Here is a 21,686-nt window from a genome sequence, read left to right as displayed (position 1 = left end):
GGCTCAGTAGTAGCTGAGCTGAAAATTCATTTGACTAAAGTAGTATGGTTGGTAGTTATCTGTTACTGTTTGTGGCATGTTGCAAGTGTTGGAGTTTTAATAAAAAACTGGAAATGCTTCATGTGTTGGTTCGTTGGTTAAGACAGATAAGGTGACTTGATTATTATATAGGTTAGAGATTAGTGTTGAAGTTCAGTCATAGTTTGAGGAATGTAATTTCCTGAATTGAGACTTAGAACTGAAACTCTAGCATAAAAAATAGTCAAACATCTTTCAAAGTTTGCTTCCGTTCTGGAAATTTTGATACATGGTCCAAGCGCGGTGAAGCTCAACAAATGGTCGAAAAGCAAGGATTGACGCCTCGAAAGGTTATGCTGAGAATGCTGGAATCATCCCCTATGAGCTACGAACGATTGATTCTACATTTTACTGACAACAACTGATGAGGTTGAAGCAAGCAATCGAATAAAAATGGCCAAAACTGATCAACAGAAAGGGCTTCGTGTTCCATCAGAGCAACGCTAGATAACACACATCTTTGATGACTCGGGAAATCTGTCGACAAATCTATTCTTCTCCTTCCAATATGATTTTAGCAGATATTCCTTGAGATAAAAATGTATCCTTTAAAACAAATCAATACTGCTGTTAAGCTGTCTCAAAAATATTGGGGTCTTGAAGTGCCATAAGACTCTACTCTTAGGTACCAAGTGCATTTTTACATTATATATACTATATGTTTACATATAAAAATCATTAAGAGGCCAAGAAAAATACAGGTAGGCAGTTTCCAGTTTTATCCAATAAATATTTCAAGAAATCATAAATTTTTCATTATTTCCTTTTTGTATTTCACATCTTTGCAAAAACTCCAACAAAACTAAGTTCTGTGCTCTCCGAAAATGTGCACATGTCACAAGTATAATAATGCATATAAAACATCCTTTATCCTGCACGTCAGTTGCATTGTCGTGCATTGCACAAATTTGTTACTCATACTATGCTTGCAGCTATTATTGTTGTTGTTTTTGGAGCTATACTCAACAATGTCATAATAAAAGCTTCAATTAAAACTTGCACGAAATCAAAGGTAGACAAATGGCGTTGCGGTCGCCCGAACAGACGACGAAACAATAAAGGCGCACACGCTTGCATGAGAGGAAGCAATCGCAGACGAAGGAAGGAACTGCATATCGAAGGTTGTGAGTGTACAAGTATGAAAGTGTGTGTGCGTATTTGCAGCTGTATAACGGTTTTATTAACTGTCGTTGGTGATGGCATAGTGCCAATGGCTTTGCGGACGCAACTATAATGGAATTTGTGATGAGCTTACGCTGTTGGCAGTTGAGAGATGGAGGCTTAAGAATGCCGAGTATGTGGGGACAAGAGCGGAAATAAAATAAAGAGAAATACTGAATGAAAGGTTATGATGGGAATACAACAAAGTGGAATTAAATAACATAGAATAAAGTGAAATGAAATAAAATGAAATAAAATAAAACCAAATTGATTAAAGTAAAATAAATTAAATTAATTAAAATAAAAATAAATTAAATTAAATCAAATAAAATAAAATAAAATAAAATAAAATGAAATAAAATAAAATAAAATAAAATAAAATAAAATAAAATAAAATAAAATAAAATAAAATAAAATAAAATAAAATAAAATAAAATAAAATAAAATAAAATAAAAAAAAATAAAATAAAATAAAATAAAAAAATAAAAATAAAATAAAATAAAAAATAAATAAAATAAAATAAAACAAATAAAAATAAAATAAAATAAAAAAAATAAAAAATAAATAAAAATAAATAAAAATTAAATTAAATTAAATTAAATAATAGAAAATAAAATAAAATAAAATAAAATAAATTAAAATAAAATAAAACAAAATCAAATAAAAAAATGAAATAAAATAAAATTAATTAAAATAAAATAAAATAAAATAAAATAAAATAAAATAAAATAAAATAAAATAAAATAAAATAAAATAAATTAAATAAAATAAAATAAAATAAAATAAAATAAAATAAAATAAAATAAAATAAAATAAAATAAAATAAAATAAAATAAAATAAAATAAAATAAAATAAAATAAAATAAATTAAAATAAAGTAAAATTAAATAAAATGAAATAAAATAGCATAAAAAAATAATAAAAAAATTAAATAAAATTTAAAAAAAATAAAAATAAAACAAAACAAAATTAAATTAAAATAAATAAAGTAAAATAAAATAAAATAAAATAAAATAAAATTAAATAAAATTAAATTAAATTAAATAAATTAAATTAGAATAAATTAAATTAAATATACTATGAAAATTGAAATTAAAATTAAAACAAAACTTAAAACTAAAATTTAAATTTAAGTAAAACTTAGAAATTTGAATTTAAATAAAAATTAAAAATAAGTTTAAACTAAGGTTAAAATTTAAATTAAAGTTAAAACTAAAATTAATATTAAAATTAAAATTAAAGCTAAAATTAAAATAAAATTTAAATTAAAATTAAAACTAAAACAAAAATTTAAAATAAAATTAGACTGAGGTTAATGTTTAAATAAAAATTAAATCTAATATGAAATATAAAAAAGATTAAGATTAAAATCAAATTCAAAATTAATATTTAAATCAAACTAAATAAACTACTAAAAAAAACTAAAATTAAAAATAAAATTGAAATTTAATTATTATTTCAATTTAGTTTACTTATATTTATTAATAATTAATTAATTAATTAATTAGAAATCAAAATAAATTAAATTAAAATTAAATTAAAATAAAATTAAAATTAAATATAATAAATTAAATTAAGTTTAAATCATAGTTAAATAAAGGAAAAAATATATGTAAATATAAATTAGCTAATCTTAAATAGAAAAAAAAATTAACTTAGAATAACATAAAATAAATTAAATAAAATTCAAACTGAAACGAAAAGAAAAATTTAAATTTATTATATTAAAATGGGATGAAAAATTAAATTGAATTTTTCCGCCTAATAAATTAATTAACACATATTAAATTAAAGTAATCTGAATTTTATCAAATTTGCATTTCCTAAGAAGAATTTATTTTTTGATATATTGACACTAAAAGGCAAAACCACTCTTCATAATCCAGTCAACTTTAATGGATTGTGGTTAATCACCAAATTTCTAACGAATTTTCCAAACAAAAAATGCAAAAATTAGTTTATGTAATTTATGGAAATGAATTTCTAACCAAGTCAAATGAAAATCAATAAACAAAAATGGCAAAATAGTTAAGTGCGTGCTCTTTATTCTTCCCATTGGCCTTTTTTGCAGTAAAAATACTTTAATTTTTATTTTTGAACTCACTACGTTTGCCATATTCATTTTGAAAACTTTGCGGTTTTACGGTGTATTTCTCTATATTGGCATTCCGATTGTGCTGCTTTTTTTGTATGTGGCAATGTAATCACAACTTTTGCACCTTTTTTCTAACTACACTCTCAATATTATGCAATATTTTACATTTTCCTCGTTTTTAATGCTACTCTATTGGTTTTGTGTTTGAAATTTTTCGGTTTAGTTCTATTTAATTTGTTGCTTTGTGGTCAATGTGGTTGGAATTTGCAATTTTATCGATCACTCATTTACATACATATGTATATGTATATATATGTATATATATAGATGTGTGTGTGTTCATTCTAATACATTTTTATATTACAACCACAGTTAGGAGCACATATGTATATTTACATTAGGGTGTCGGTTATTTTTAAGTTGATTTTGTTTTACAAATAATTGCTGAAGTTCCAGTTTTGACCCTAAAAATGAGGAGTCAATGTAAATGAGCTCTTTATTTTCAGTTTAAACAGATAATAAATTATATATCACTTGTCATGTATATAATGTGACAGTTTTTAATATTTTTCATAAAGCTAGTAAATCCACAACTTTGAGAAAGTGATCTTTCATAAAAATTTTTCGCTCTAAAAAAAGGTTTCAAATATATTTTTCATAGAAATATTCCTTTAAAAGTTATAAGCAGTTAAATTTATATATCGTCACCTAAAATGCAAGTCAGCGTATCATAAAAAACAAATCGAAAATCGCTGTCAGATAAAATAACCAATATATAACCATTTTATAACTCTAATTTTGTATTAATATGAGCGTGTGATAACCAATATATAACCATTTTGTAACCACAACTCTAATTTTTTTTCGATATGGGTGGTTTTTATTATATCGGTTTTACGTTACGTTATTTTGCATTTTAGGCGACGATTTGAAATAACCTGAGCATTCATACAAGTGATTTAAGCATTCTGTGTTACTCATACGACATGGTGTACTATATGAATACAGTACATGTGATGCATCATTTTAACTGCGTATAACTTTTAAATTGATCATTTTAAGAAAAAAAGTATTAAGACCTTTTTTGTAGACTGGAAAATTTTGTATTAAATTATCACTTCGCAAAAATTATAAACTGCTCTCTTTTGAAGAAAAATTTTTTTTACAAAATATTAAAAAATCGCAAGTAAATTCTATGGGGAAAGTAAACATAAGACACAGTTTCAATTGAAAATAAAGAGCTTGCTTACGTTGGATACCTGAAACTTCATTAACCGCTTATAAAAAAACTTACTTTAACAATAACGCACACCTTAATACATACACATACACAAATGAATATATATGTTAACGTATTTATGTGCTTTTACATGAAATATTTTATCTGTGAGTAGTTTTTATTTTGTTTGGCAATGCAACTGAGCAGAAAACATATCCGAATATATTCGAAATGAAATTAATTTAATTGCTGTTGGTATTTATTTCCATGAGCTTGTTGTTTAGATTTTGTGAGGATTTAAAATCGATTTAGTTTAAAAATTAAAAAAAAAAATTTTAAATATTAAGATCCAAAATTTTTGGTGATTAATTCGTTTACATAGTCTTGCATTCCAAAACAGCTGCAAGATAAACCATAATGAGCAGCAGTTTTCTGGTGGATAGAAAATATTGCTCAACTTAGACGCACATGTCTTCGTTTGCGCAGATCATACACGAAATCTAGGCGCGGAGGAGTACTATCCAGAGAAGACGAGTAATATTAAACTGCAAAAAAGAGGCATAAACATGCCACAGTGACAAACAAAAGGGAAAAATGGGAGCAACTACGCGACGAAGTTAACAAAAACCTCTGGGGACTCAGGTATAATATAGTTGTGAAGAAACTCGGACCTCGAACCAAGCCACCTGTTTTAAACGCTGCCAAAATGGATAGCATGTTTAACGCAGTCTTTTTCACGCCCGAAAAAAAGAGTCAGTGAACCAGAACAGGCTATAAGAATTTCGGAAATCTCCCAGTTCACCTTCGACGAACTACAACTGACCACTGGCAAGCTCAAAACTAACAAACCACCCGGCCCGGATGGAATCCCAGTAGAAATACTCAAAACAATCGCCGAAGAACGGCCCGTAGTACTTTTTAATATGTAAAACGCCTGCCACAAAGCTGGAATATTTCCTGAAATTTGGGGCAAACAACGATTTTCTAATTAGTAAGGGAAAAGAGGATCCCAGTTTGCCATCAGCATACCATTCCTCTATGAAAAACTACTTCAACTTAGACTGGAAGCGACTATAAATGAGCTCTACTGTAGATGGTACGGTTTTAGACTCGTAGGGTCAGCTCTAGGCTCCGAAACATCATTGAAAGCGTATAAGTCGCGAAGAAAATACCCCGAATGCAAACGATTAGTTTTGTTTGATACTTTAGATATTTGAAACGCCTTCAATAGCGCGAGATGGGCGGACACCATTGACGACGCATAAAAAAATTAGAATCCTATCCTATTTTAGCTATTTTAGTAACAGAAAACAGCTTTACCAGACTAGAGAGAAACCGTGACAAATGGAAGTTACATCAAGAGCAGCACAAGGGTCCATTTTAGGCTCAGACCTGTGGAACATTAGTTATGAGGATATACCAAAGTTTGAAATGCCAGACAAATCATATTTTATTGGCTACGGTGGCAGAAGTAATGACAGCCTGATGCATAGAGGAAGCGGGAAGAAAGCTGAATCAGGTCATAATTCCGACGCAAGCATGTCTTGCCTCACATAACCTTCAGCTCGTTACATAAAAAACAGAGTTACTACTGATGACGAACTATCAAATTTCTCTCGTAATAACCATTCAACCGACTAAGGATATTCTTTTTGACCGAATATAGAAAGACACAATACTCGCATGGCAACAAAGACGGGAGAATGAGAGTCACGGCAGATGGACGCCCAGATTTATATGAGATTTGTACTTATGGACAAGTCGCAAATTTGGAGAGGTCGACTATTACATTGTTTTAAGCTGGGAAGAGAGCCAGGCCAGTGGTTTTATAATAGTTTCATGGAGGCAAAATATTGAGAAGAGAGCAAGGACGGCATCCTATATGTATTCGTCGGCTTTTTCTCTGTTCACATACCGACGAGGAGAAAATCGTTGGAAAAAAGTCGTGGTTTTCACGTATGTTTGGAGGCTAAGAACGACGACGAGTTTTCTGTAAAGAGCTCTTCGTCAATCTTAACTTTAGGTTACCGTATCAGTGTAGTGTTTTTTTTTCAGAAAAAAATGGCTGCATTCAAGGTGGCCGTAGGCGTACAGCAACGAAGCGCAGCTTCTTTCAAGAAAGTGAGCATTCATTCTGACAGCCGAGCAGCTATACTAGCTTACTATTTAGCTCACAGCTAATAAAGTAGTGTCTGTCATCTTTGGAAATAGCATCAAACTACTTTATCATCTGACTAGTTTGGGTGCCTGGTCACAGCGGAATCGCTGGCAACTGCAAAGCCGAGGAACTAGCCGGAGAGGACACGCTTGCCCCGCTCACATCGGAATGAGAATGAGTTGGATCTCCAATGGTATCTTGCGTTCTACCACTGAACCAGTAGACCATGCATGCGCTTAGCAGGCGCTGGTTGCCTACACGACGGCGAGATTCTGGTTTGGCGTAGAGCAGAATGGTAGAGATCTACTGAACCACTTGAATCGAGCAAAGTTAATCTTACCGAAATCGTAAAAGTTCTTACTGGACACTGTCCAACAGGAATCTGTTGTAAGATTAAAAATCTTGTCTAGCGCAAGTTGCCAAAGTTGTATGGACATGGGTGAGGTGGAAACATCTAGGCACTTTCTCCTCCATCGTCTAGTCTTTGCACGACTGATGCTGAAACACCTCGGAAGTCTAACCTTCGGCAAACCAGAAGTCGAAACTGACTTTAGCTATCTCAACAAACTTTGTGGGAGGCTCATACAAGCGCTTTATCGATTGGTCTTATGATCCATTATATATGATTTCTTAGCGGATCGGCGTTCTTAGCTGTCCAAGTGAGATCTTTATTAGGATTGACCTCTCAACCAAATCTAATTTAATGATTTCCTGAATAATAAAGCATTTTGCAGATTTCGAATCTGACTATACGGATCATCATATCAAACTAGGAGTGTCGATAATTTTTTGTTTTTTCCTAAGATTTTAAAGCAGTATTTATCAACTGCTCATATCAACTTGTGTCTTAGTCTAATTATTGTCACATTTCATCTTTAAGAGTCGATTTAATTTCATTCTCACTCACCTCATCCCCTTCGTTTCGCACAAGTGTAGCTCGCCGAAAACGCCACAGCCCAATTTCTCCACTATCACCAAGGATTGTCGCGGAAACTCTTGCACTTGAAAATTAGCCAACTCTTCGTTAACATCGACGATGGTGTGGCCACCCAGGCCATTTCCACTCATGTCCAGATTGTAATGATGCGGTTTAACAGCAGCCAAAGTAGCGGCAGAGCTCGCATAACCATAACCGCCGCCCGTTGGCGTTGTCGAGCTCGATGCCAGACTGGCCGTTGTAGAGGCGAGACTGCCGCTACCGCCACCAATGCTGCCATTGGGTAATGTATTGCAAGCACCAGCATTTGTGCCCACACCACCGACCGCACCACCGCCAATGCCATGCGAGGCATTTGTGGCGGCATTTGCTTTGCAAATCGCTGTGGTTGCATAGTATTTCTCATTACTGCTGGCGTTGCCCAATAATGGCGGTAGGGGCGGTATTGGTGGCGGGCAGTGTGTGCTGGCTGTGGCCGTGGTGGGTGCCGGCGGCGGTGGTGGTGGTGGCGTCAGTTGTGACTGATATGAATGTTGATGTTGTAGTTGTTGTAATTTTTGACTAGCGGTCGACAGTTTCGACTGAAACATGCTGTTGAGTGTGTTGCGTGCGCTGGTGCTATAGTTGCTGCTACTGCCACCACCAGCGCCCATGCTGGCGCCGTACAAGGAATTGGATTTCTGTGTACTCGTGGGCAGTAGGTCCTGCATATGTGGTACGGCGTACTCCTGGCAGACAATGTCGGGGACGTCTGGAAGTACAGAAAAAGTTATGCAAATAAGAAAGGTTAATTACAAAAGGGTGTGCTGAAAGAGACGTTGGAGAAGAATAGTTTTCCCATTAAGCTAAGTTCAATGAAGGTATTGTGATTGAGATGAAAAATCCAACGAATAATATTATTGAAAGGAATGGCCTCAAATAGTTCGCGTCAATATTTTAAGTATGTAGTAAAGTTGAGTCATATAGTTTGATATGTCTTTAGTTTATTCAATCTATGACAATAACAGGTCAATTGACAAGCCCCTGGCCTAACATAGTTAAATACATTTTTTCGCAAAATTCGTTTTTTTTTACCTATAGCTAGGGAAAATTCCATGGATTGGGCCTGGAATTGCTTTCGCACCTACCGTATTTTCCAGATCAGGTCCCCAATTAGAATTATAAGAAAGCATTAGCAAGCTTACACCGATAATAAACGCTTGCTTTAACTGCAGATACCTCCAGTTGTCATGGAAGGTATCTGAAATCATTATAGTACAACAATCTGGGAAAAGCGCACATGAGATCCCGTCGTATCATCCACTCTTACTGTTGCTAATTTCGTCAAAGCTACTTGAAATTTTAGTTATAAGAAGGCGCCCGAACATAATTGAAGAAAAATCATTTCATCAATTTGGATTTAAATCTCAACATTCCACAATCGTTCAAATTCAACGTATAACAAGCAGAATAGAAAATACAATGGAAGAAAAGTACATTTTCATAGCTGTTTTTCGATAGAGTATGGCACCATGGCTTCCTTAATAAATTAAGACTTCTTTTTCCACAGCATCTAACAAATCTAGTTATCTCTTACCTGACCAACCGCTACTTCAGAATAAAGCAGGGACAATCGTATAGTCAGTTACAGCCAGTAAAAACAGGTGTATGCCAAGAAAGTGTTCTGGGACCACTATGACGACCAAAAATTGCTCAGAATCCAACATTCGATCGACGATTATTTGACCAAAAATCACATTTTAACCATTAACCACTACACGTATTCACCTAATATGGCACCGTGCGACTTCTTCCTTTTCGAAAAAATGCATTTGTCTAAGAAAGAAAAGCATTATGCAGCCGTAGAGGCCATTGAAAAGACTTGCACCGGCTTACTGGCAGCCGTACCGGCCAACGAGCTAAAACACTCGTTCGACATGTTTTTGGACCGTGCTGAAAGCTATATTGAAGCAGAAGGAGACTATTTTGAATAAAATAAATTGATTTTGCTGAAGAAAACATTTGTTCTTTATTTTTTTTAAAGTCCTGTTTACTTTGAAAGGCACCTTGTATATACAATTTATGAGTCGCCAAATATTCCTCTCAGCTGTATCCTCCGTGGGTGGGTCCACTAGGCAATGGGTCTTAAAAGCTGGTTCCTATCAGAGTCATTACATTGCCAGCAGGCGACTCCTAGCGAAGGCTAGGTATTTTCTCAATCGTCCCCTTATGTTAGACTGCTTTGTACGCATCCTTAGTAGATGAATGGATAAAACAACGACCATTACGAATACGATACCTGGCGGTAGATGTAAAAAGCCAGAGATAGAGACCCCCGAATTTAAAACTCAACATGAAGTACTATAAAGGAACGAAGCGAAACTGGGATATCAGTCCAAACGAAGCTGTTACACCTCCACTGCAACGGCAGCACGTTGCGATGGTTATAGCCGAGCAAGCAAGCGGTTCTGGGGGTTGAATCCGGAAAAACGGATCTGCTTAAGTTCACAAGAAAGCAAACAATTTTTCTATGGATGTTCCGTTCAATAAATCGAATCAAGCTCTCTCTGAAAGACCGCACCAAGTTCCTTAGAGTAGTCTTCGTCTGAAAATTGCTATGGAAACACAAAATGGAAGAAAGAGCTCTGTGCATAACGGGAGCTTTGAGGACAACTCCAATGGCGGCTCTGGAATTGGTACTAAGCCTACCACCTATAGAACCTTTCGCTGAAAACTGCGCAACAAAATCGGGGGGGGCGATTACTGGCTGTAGGAGAATTTACATATAGAATCTGCGGACATAGCTTGGTGGGTAATGGCGGTTGAGCAAACTCCACTTTTCAACTGGGAAAAAAGGTTCAAAGTAAACATAGGAAAAGGTGGTTGGCGTAAAGTAATGCTGACGCGCAACACTATAAACATCGATATTGATGTTGGTGCAGGAACATACTGTCCAGAGTTAATGGGGTATTCTGGTCTAGACGCATGAATTTTAGGCATTTTTTAAACTAAGATAAAAAAATGAAAAACATTCTTACTATCCATTTTTTTATATGTTTTTTATTAACATTTTAATAATAAAAAAATTGCAAAAAAAAAACCAAAATTCGGGGCGGCTTCCAAAAAAAATGGTGCGTCCTGATTGACGTGATTTCAACCCTTGTACAGATCTAGAACGCAAAAAAAATTATATTCTTCATTAGTAAGGATGTCGTTATCGGGTTGACCATTTTCAAAAAAAAAAAAACATTTTCGAATTTTTTAAAAATACTTCAAATCAAAATTTTTGAAGATCCAAGGCAGACACGATAGAGCATTGTATGAAGAAGATATATCTTCTTCTTTTTTACTGGCGTATACACCGCTTACGCGATTAGAGCTGAGTCAATAACAGCGCGCCCGTCGTTTCTTCTCTTCGCTACGTGGCGCCAATTAGATATTCCAAGCGAAGCCAGGTCCTTCTCCACTTGGTCCTTCCAATGGAGTGGAGGTCTTCCTCTTCCTCTGCTTCCCGCGGCGGGTACTGCGTTGAATACTTTCAGAGCTGGAGTGTTTTCATCCATCCGGTCGCGTAGCCGCTGTCTTTCAATGTCGTACAGCTCATCGTTCCATCGAATGCGATATTCGCCGTGGCCAAGCCAACGCGCAAAGGACCATAAATCTTTCGCAAAACCTTTCTCATCCGCTGTTGACATCGTCCAAGCCTCTGCACCATATAGCAGGACGGGAATTATGAGCAACTTATAGAGTTTGGCGAAGAAGATATATAGCAAGTTTTAAAGGAATCGGTTCAGTAGAACTTGAGATATGTCAATCACCTCAAAAAAAAAGTAGTTAGGAGACAATTCTAGTGAACATGGACGCCACGTCACAAAATCGGCTGTATCTCCGAAAATAGGTTGAATTTTGAAAAATCCCTCCAAGGTCATATTTTTGAAAATCTAAGCCTTTCAAAATCCTAGACCAGAATACCCCCTTAAGCATAATGCAACATTTTAAGTTGACGAACCATTGTAGTTTATTCAAACTGAGGTTTTTGCTATTGTGAAAGTCGTGGAGCTGGCCTCTAATGCACCTGCAGGTATTTCTATTCTATTCAACATCTACGTAGACAGCCAAGCCAAGCAGCAATCAAAGATCAAAGCTGTAACCTCCCATCGCATATTGATCAGAATTGCCTTGGAAAGCAGGGTGAAGGTGGAAAGTGTTGCCAGAAGTAAGCAACTTAGCTTCTATTGGGTACCAGGCCAAACAGGCAATGAAATAGTGGCCAAGAATGATGGAGGGCTAAAATACGAATACGTGATTAACATGCGGAAACCTATACATTGTCATTGACAGAAGCATACTAAAGCTATCTCGGTGCAAAACTGCAAAAATCACGAGCAAAACGGTAGATCGGAACAAAAAATTCTTCTTGGTATCCACGTAATAATAAACTATAGGAGGTATCGATAGTGAGAGAGTTTGTTGAAATTTGCGTCAAGCCCAGGAATCCTGAAGGATGATTATTATTTTTGGACTTTGGAACTGAACTCCAACTGGTATCGCAAGGAATCAAAACTAGTGTATGCGTGGCTTATTGGTAGGCCAATGGTAGATAGGTTTAACCTAACCGAACCTACATAAAATTGATCCTAAACATCGTCATATAGTGCAGTCAAAAGTTTTTATATCACCAGAGTGCATAATAATATGGCAGAAATAAAAATCTTTGAATTATATTTAATTCCTTAAATAAATTTATTTGTTTATTATTTACTTACATCCAAAACTTCGTTTTGTCTTTTGGATTTACCAAGAAAACAAAAATGCTTTGGTAAATTTATGGAAAATCTATTATATATAAACATGAATTTATGCATTAGCTTTGAAAAAATAAACGACTTCAATTTTTTGCGTACGAAAGCGTTTGCCACACTATCCATTTTAAATTTTCATTTTCAGCTAAGCCGCCGAAATCTATTTTGCACGCGTATTTTTTGAAAAAAAAAGCAAATAGTTTATGTATATTTATATAGAGAAAATATGTAAACTACTCAAAACAAGTTGCATGTAAGCTATGAAAATATATCCCTGCCACATGTTGTTGGCCAATAGAGTTTAGAGTGCAATTTAAATTCCATTTCAGCTGACATTTTCAGGATTTGCATGTGTGCACGCGAACGTAAACAAGCAATCGCACGAATATAAGCAAGCATAAATGCGAAGAGAAAGATGTCGAAGCATGTACACACTTGTGTGCATATATTTGTTTGCATATAAATTCATGCCACACACGCACGCACGTGCGCACTTCGAAAACAAATCAACACGCAAACATAAAAATCAAAACTTTCCACAACAACAGGCATTCGCTTGCATTTACAAGCGCCTTACTGCATGCATCAGACGTGTTTGTGTGTCTGTGTGTGTGTTGTGTATCTGGTACACATATCAATACACGCTGTTTGTGTATCTGCATGTAGTGTGGGAAAATTTTGGGCGCGTGAGCGCTACAAAATCCTTAAATTCAATTACCATTCAAAACTTGGCGCCACAAAAACATGCATTGGTGCAAAATAAAATCGCTTGCATTTATATGGAGCACGTTGGCAAGAACAACAACCGGCAAACTGCAATAATCACAGGCAACAACAACAACAATAACAACAGCAATAATTTTCTCACTTTCTGTGAAAATGCAATTTCTTGGTGGAGCGACACAAACCCCACTAACAGACTGCTTCAGCTTGTTTTCGCACTATCCCATATACATAACATATACACATGTGCCTTGGAGTACTTGTTTGTTGCTCATACGACATGGCGCACCACTGCATACAGAGTGGAAGGTGGTATTGAAACTTGACTGGTGCTGTTGTAGGGTTTTTAAACAGAAATGTGGTCCCATTTCTGGCTAGAGGTAATGATGATATGTGTATACAGTATACATATATACATTTTTAAAATATTTTTTTTTTTAATAAAAAGTCCGAATTTTTGGTCAAAAATCGATTTTTTTTGGAAACCGCCATTTTTTTTTCAAGAAAAAGATTATTGTGCTTATACTTCCAAATAATTACCAGACCATTATTTTAACAAAATCTGTTTCTTTTTTTGAACTTCAGTTCAGTTCAGTGATATAGTGGTCATCGCAAAATATCTTTTTTGAGCGGAGTTTAGGGGGATCAGCTGTAGTTCCTTTCCAAATAAATATTTTTGATATAACTAAAATTTAAAATATAGTTAGACGGCATTATAATGTGTATGCAAATTTTTGTATCAATAAATTTAAAAGTTTTCTGAGAAAAAATCTGGAAAATTTGCTTTTTTCGGCATTTTGACTGTATAAAACCTCTTAAGAGGTGAAGTACTCAGAAATTCCGGAAAAAAATTTTATTTTGGCGATTTACTTTTGGGAAAATGAAAATGTTGCATATAACACATATAATGCAGATATTGAGAAAAATTGTTGAAAAAAATATATATATTCTTATGAAAAATAAACACAGCTGACACTAAGTTTGATTAGCTCTCATCTTCCTTATTTAGCTATATAATTAGTAAAAGTCATGTCTTATCTCGGCAACGTCGGACCAGTTACAAAACGTCCATTTGAAGTCACAAGTACGCACGTCAAGAAGTTTCACTCTTCTTATACCCAACATTCTATTCTAATTCAATACTCGCTAAAGGCAAAAAACAACGGTTAAATCAGCTGTTAGCTGTTGACCGCCAATCACGTCTAACATACGCTCAAGCCATCCTTAACCAGCACCAAGAGAAAGATGATTTTTCATCAAAAATAAACATTAGTGGTGATTTACGCTTTTGGGGCACTAAAGATTCTAATGTAACCCGTGAAGAGCCATTACACCCGCTCAAAGTCATTGTATGGTGTGCTGTTTTCGCTGGAGGAGTCATGGGACCTTGTTTTTGAAAGACGTCTCTCGTTTGGGCGTTTTGCACTGGCCAGCAAGATCGCCTGATTTGACCGCTCCAGACTTCTTTTTGTGAGATTTTTTGAAGCCGCGGGCTTATGTCAACAAGCCTCAGATTCTTGCAGCTTTTAAAAACAATATCCGTCAAGAATGTGAGGACTTATCGCCGGAAGTTCTGGCCAAAGAGATGGAAAATGCCATAAAAAGAGCTCAAATGACAATCAACTGTGGCGGCGGCCATTTACATGATATCATATTCTCGCCTTGGTGTAAAAAAATTTAAAAGACCAAATAAAAATAATCCACAAGCAGAATCAAAGTTTTTCATTTTTTCATTACAGCCAAAAAACTTGGAAAGGCTAGTTTTTCGCCACCTTGTGTAACTAGGTGGGTCGTACGAACTATGTAATTGATTTACTGAGCCATTTCAAAGAAATTAGTATCACCAACATTGTAAACAGTGTTTCTACAAAAAAGAAAAAAAGGCTAAGTTCAAGATTATCACAAATATGATTATCCTATATTTCAAACTAGCGAATGAACTTAGGCTTTCAGAGAATGTTCTTAATATATGCATATGTATATATTCGATATACTACTGTGATCAAATTGAAAGGTGAATTTTGTCCATGTCATTTCCTTCAAAGTAATCCCCTCTCGCTGCAATATACTTATGCCAACGAATTGTCGAGTCATCATAGCACTTGGAAAAATCCGTTGTGATAGCCATCAGAGTCTTCTTCGATTCAGCTTCTTCATCCTGAATTGAGTAAAAACGGTGTCCTCGGAGTAAAAAAAATCGAATTTTTGAATTTCACTAAAACTAATATAACTTAATAAGAATTTCCTAATATGCGACTAATATTTTCATTTGCGAAATTTGCTATAACTACTCCAAAGAGCTTTTTCTGAATAATTGGTTAAAATACACCTGCAAAAATTTTGTTATGTAAATGAAAGGATAGTTACTGAAAGCTCAAACGAGAAGATAATGAATGAAAATGTGCATAAAGCAAGAAAATATGTTAACTGCGGTTGAACCAAGTTTTTAATAATCTCACAAGTAAAAAGAAATATTTCCGTACAAGAACTTTGATTTTGAACGGTCAGTTTGTAGGACTGCTATAGGAAAGAGTGGTTCGACCTGAACAATTTCTTCGAAGTTTGTGTGCTGCCTCAGACAATGAGCTGAAGTAGCCAAATTCCGCGAAAATCACCTTTCAAATAAAGCTAATTTCCATACATGAGCTTGGTTTTGATCGTTCAGTTTGTATGGCAGCTATATGCTGTAATGGTTTGATCTATAAAATTTCTTCAGCAATTGCACTGTTATCTTGATCATCATCCTTGCTAAATATTGTTAAGATATCTTGACAAATAAACAAGTTTTCCATTCAATGATTAATTTTTTTCCTTCACTTTGCACGACAAAAACAATATAATGAAAGAAAGTAGGTTTGCAATGAATAATGCTTCGCAACAAATTTCATGAGGATATATTTTCATATGAAAGAGTTTTCTATACAAGAATTTTATTTTTATTGGTCTGCTTGTATTGCAGCTATATGCTATAGTGGTTCGAGTTCGGCGGTTCCATTTCGGATTGATATTTCAAAGTCTAAGGCTGCGACTTCCCTGCTTATGTACAGACAGATAGACGAATAACGTCAGAATGGTCAGTTATGTATATACAAGAGGGTGTGGTAGAGTCTCCGACGTTTCTTTGTTGGTGTTAAAAACTTCGTAGAAAACTTAATATATTCTGAAGTTATTATTTTACAGAAAAAGTTCTCCGAAAAAAATGAAGTCTTACACAGGCTTTCAAGGGTTGAAAATTACAAATGTGGAAACGTTTTGCAACTTTCGATCCTCCTTTACTTCAACCCGTTTAATGAGGTATCAGTAGTTATATGGAAAAAAAAATAGTGAATTCTGATCGTCAATCCAAAACGACGTTAATTTGGATCCTGGGATACTGAAGAGGAGAGTATGTTAACAAAAGAGTAAAAAAATTGAAGATGTTTCTCTGAATCCAATACTTGGAGTTGTGGTTCTACAGCGCTACATCCCAGTGGTGCTAAAGAAAAGGAGGCCTACTCAACCTACATATGATCGAAGGGACAAATTGAGTTGAATGCACTTTGTGATTCGAATATGCGAGCCCTTCGGGGGGAAAGTAGAACATATGCGTGCTCCGTTGTGAGATCGGCTCAATTAAATTAGTTAACTATAGAGCAAATGAAAGAGTACTAAAATTTCTATGATTTTTTTTTTTTAAATGTCTCCTTTAACTTTATTTCTTTATATGACCGATCTCAAAAATTCGTTTTCATTGTGACTTTAAATATAATCTTTCATTTTATTTAGTTCTTGCAGACTTTTCTATTATACCTTCTCGTTAAACAAATTTGTTCCATATTACACCTACTGGGTTCATGGGTCATCATAGCTGTATTAGTTTGCATGCACATATTGGTGCTAAAAATTTGCATACATTTGTTCGACAGTAACAGGAAAACTCCAAGTTATACGTTGCTTTTCTCTTTAATACTCTCGTTTTTCTCCAACTTCTCTTATTATTCTTCTAGCTGGTGTTGTGAGCTTTTGCTGACGGAAAAACTTTTCCCATTTACTTAGTTTTCGCAACTAAAAGAAATGAAATTAATTGCAGCGCAGAAACCTAAATGCATACAAACACACTTACACACATATGCATACACACATATACATACACATACATAGCTATGTAACTGCGACTGTTGTCTTCACAAATATGTTCGCTCACCTTTGCAATGACTTTATAAGCATAGCTGTTTACACACACAAGCACACATACATATATGCATATATAGCTGTATATGTGTCAACGGTTATGTTTTCCGATTTGCGCGTCGGTAAGTGTCTGCTTTCATTGCATTAAATTCGCCCAAAACACAATCTGCATTTTCTTATGCCGTTTCAGCTGCCGCCTCGCATTCGCCAACTGCAGTCGCTTCGGTTTTTGGTCAGGAAGTGGTGAAAAGTTTTCGCTGCTTACAAATTTGGTTTTAAGCCTTTAAACTTTTTAATTTTCAGCTGAAACTTATGCCGCGTCGCTCAAGATTGTTACTCTGGCTTCTCACGTATTTTGCGTCAAAGTTATTTCTTTGCACTTTTTGGTGTTGCTGCGTAGAGTCTTCGTCTTCTCGTTGAGATTGTCAGATGGTATAAAATCTCTTCTTCTTCTTCTTTGTTGCGCATTGGGGGTGTTTTCTACGTAGCGGGTCCGAAAATACGCGCACAACTCTGGGGAGGGATGGTTCGGCTTCTCACTTTAGCACGCCTTCAAACGGATATTTTTTGCCTACCAAGAGAATACTTGCTCTAAAACTTGAAGCCGTGAGCTGATTAAGCCAAATGTAAAACAATCGTTTCTGCCCAATCCCAAGTGAATGGTGTCAGAGACTTTTTCTGAACTAGTATGGAGGTAGTACGAGTACTGATGGAAAAAACTTCATACAGTAGTTGCCGTTCCACGCAATCATTCTAATCTGTTTTTATTTAGCAGCTGACAACTTCTGGGCGATTACTTTATTAAAACGGTACACTTACAGATAGTAAAAGAGTTTGCTGATATATTTTAGAGCGGCTCATAGCAGATGACTTATTGTCAAGTCCATAAAACTTCATATGTGTTATGTATGTTCATATATGACTTAGCTGACCAACAATCCTGACTTAAACGTTTCTGTTGATCTCTTTTGGCTCGGCGCGATTGTATTCGTTTTCTTAAAATACAGTATCTTTGAAATATATTCTGATAGTTTGAAGTAAGTTCGATAAATACTTTAAGAATTATGCGATAATGAGTAAATGGTTCTCGATCAAACTGATACGTTCCAAAACAAGTGGGTAGAAGCAGCTATAACCTTAAATGAATACTTCTCAAAACTATCTTCTTTGAAATGAAAAACCAATCTTGAAATCAGCTCCATAGATTTCAAGAATCAAAGCTAGGGAAATACTTTAAGGTGTAGAACCAATCATATAGAGTAAAGTCAACCGGATGTTCGAAAATTCTGATATAAGTTATATAGAAGCTAGGCTAAATTTTCGCTCAAATTGATCTATTTTAGGCACAAAGATAAACTGTTATGAGTGAAACACTCTCTCTTATTATTATTGCAATAACTCACATATTTGTTGAAATATCCGGGTACAAAGTCCCGCCGATATTCGAAAATCTTTCTACGTAGGCTGCTATATATATTTCTGGCCTAAGCAACACTAAGTATTGCCAGGTGCAATCTGACATTTCCAATGGAAAGTTTGACATTTTTTAGCATAACATCACTCAGAACGTTTTGTCATTTAATCGTGAATTGTTTTATTTACAGGGAATTAAAAAATTCATCTCGGCAAAAAATGGAATGAATCATTTTCGTGCCATCATTTTTCACAACTTTCGACGTGGATTATCACGACAAGAGTGCATCGATGAACTAAATCTTTGTATGGCTATGAAGCACCATCCTATAGCACTGTGAAAAACTGGTACAACGAATTCAATCGTGGCCGACGCTCGCTCAAAGACGAATTCCGTGAAGGTCGTCCAAAAAAAGCCGTTGTGCCAGAAAACATCAATGCCGTACGTGAACTGATAATGCAAGACCGTCATGTAACATACCTTCAGATAGAGGCATGCCTAAGCATTTCTCCCACCAGCATCCATTCGATATTGCATGAACACCTGGCCGTAAAAAGGGTTTATTCTCGTTGGATCCCGCACAATTTGACAATCGCTCAAAAAAAGGCTCGTGTGGATTGGTGTAAAGAAATGCTGAAAAAATACGATCGCGGTGCTTCAAAAGACGTTTATAAGATCGTCACAGGTGACGAATCATGGATCTATGCGTATGAGCCCGAAACAAAACAGCAATCGACCGTGTGGGTCTTCCAAGACGAGCCAAATCCAAATTAAAAAAAAAACCATTATCGTTGATAAATATGCCTATTTTCATTATTAGGCCAGAAATATATATAGCAGACCTCGTATTAAGTAAGTAGGGGCTAAGGAAAGTATTAGTCACACCGGCTCCCATATAGCTCTCTCATACTATCTCCTGAGGAGAAATGCAGACTAATCTAATCTGGTTGCTGGTGGGGTGAAGTAAGGCAAATTTGAGCCAAATTTAAGAGTTGATGAAAGTTGATGAATTTTTCGGAGAAAATCTTAAGCAAAATATCGAGGCATTGATCGGTGGTAGTTTCGTAAGCATATGCCTCATAAGGTTCAGTTTGCTTTCAGGGTTTTTAGAACGACAACTATATATGCAAAATCTAATGACCGTATTAATGGTTGAGACATACCATACATCCAGCAGACTTTTATTTGCTTGCTTGGTTGCTTTAAATCGTCAAAATAATATTATTTATTATCTATTGATCAATTTCTGATTTAATTTTCTTTTCACATTAAAAGCCCCCAAATTATTTTTCTGTGCCTTAAGTTACTGTTCGACCAAGTTTAAGAGAATTATAGCTGCAAGCCGTCTTAGGTGGAAAGTAAATCAGTGTCATTTTAATCTTGCTTTATTCTACACTCGGTTTTGCCCTTACAATCTGCCATTAATACGAGCAGTGTAATGAACGATAATGACAAAACTTTGACATTCGCTAAGCATTCAATTTGTATTTGTCACAAGTTTTGGGCCGAACGTACGCATATACTCGGCTTTCTAAATGCATACATATGTAGGCAAATTCTTAGAAGAAAGTTCACATTGACGAGCGAGAGTGCTATTCATTTTCATTCATACACATACATACAATCGCATTTGTGTGTGCATATAAATTTCTAACTGCAACTCAGTCTTAGTGTAGTTGCATTGTAATATTGCAACTTATTTGTCATAAAAGAGAACCAGAGTCTTGTGCGCCTAAAACTAGGCAATGCTTTGTATATATGTGAGGATGTGAAAAAGATTTGTGATGGAATTAGTGTTTGGCAGTGTGTGTAAATGCGGCTATTCAATAACTTTAAGAAGTTATTGGCATATATATACATACACACATATATGTATATGTATGTACATGTATGGAATTATATGTAGTAGAGAAATATATATATAAAAGCCAGGCAGGCTTTACTATATACTTCATGGCATGTGTGAGTAAATACATATTTCTCCAAACTTAATTTAGCACTTTCTTTGAATTTATTGTTTAAATTAATTGTTCACTCATTTTGAAGGATAATATTTTTTTTGTTTTTCGATTGGATTTGACAAAAAATAAATATGGATTTTGATAAGAATTATTAATACATTTACTTTTATAGTATAAGATAATCAAGTTAGCTTATGAAAATGCATAAACTAGTGCATTGTGATTTATTTTCTTGAGATAAGTGAGTACTTATATACTCGAGCTAGCAGTTAGCTTAAATACCTACTCTATTATTGCATTTTCCCAAGCGTTAAAACTGGTTATATTAGAAGTTTGGACATAAGGCAGTTATAATATGTAAAGTCCGTAAGTTGAGGTTCTGTTATTATAAATAAGACGAAATGTGTTCCTTACCAAACTGACATATCTTTTATGCCTTTTATATCAATGGACTAGACTTTAGGGAGACGCAAAGGCAGCGTAGGCTTGATTGAAGTAGCTTTCTTCACTGACACTGATTTGGATCGGTCAGCTTGTATGACAACTATATGTTATAAAAGCTCGATCTAAACAACTTTCTCGGAAATTTTGACGTGGCCTTGGAAAATAATAGAAATTAACTTTCGTGTTGATATCTTCTCAAATGCGAGTGTTTTTCATATAACGACATGATTTTCATTGTTCGGTTTATAAGGCAGCTTTGTGCTTTAGCCTTCAAATAATGGCGGTTCCGACAAATAAAGGTCGGTACTTTTAAGTGTGGACACTTAGTACAGCTTGTTTACGCTATGGAGCCTAGTATTAGATGAGCTCCTTGAGTTGGCCACTAAGAATGGGATTCGGTGACAGGGGTACGCCGGTGACATTGTCATAACGACACGAGGTAAATTTGAGAATATTCTCTACGACACAGTCCAAGGACGCTTAAGTCTAGCAAATGGATGGTGCAATACGGTAGCTGTAAATATAAGCCCGTCAAAAACAGCCG

General features: G+C 34.9%; 1 protein-coding gene across 3 annotated transcripts in view; it reads right to left on the bottom strand.

Annotated features, from left to right (window-relative positions):
• The window catches only part of LOC105233382 (discoidin domain-containing receptor 2), a 486,209-nt gene that overhangs the window by 205,430 nt on the left and 259,093 nt on the right, over window positions 1–21,686 (bottom strand). For all 3 annotated transcript variants that reach the window (XM_049457497.1, XM_049457512.1, XM_049457502.1), the window contains one exon: window positions 7,620–8,400. In XM_049457497.1, coding sequence (XP_049313454.1) covers window positions 7,620–8,400 — 781 coding nt within the window. The remainder of the gene's footprint in view (window positions 1–7,619; window positions 8,401–21,686) is intronic.

This window comes from Bactrocera dorsalis, chromosome 1 (genome assembly GCF_023373825.1).
Source record: "Bactrocera dorsalis isolate Fly_Bdor chromosome 1, ASM2337382v1, whole genome shotgun sequence".
Lineage (NCBI taxonomy): Eukaryota > Metazoa > Arthropoda > Insecta > Diptera > Tephritidae > Bactrocera > Bactrocera dorsalis.
Note: the sequence above shows the minus strand (reverse complement) of the source record. Positions and strands in the feature narration are given on the sequence as shown.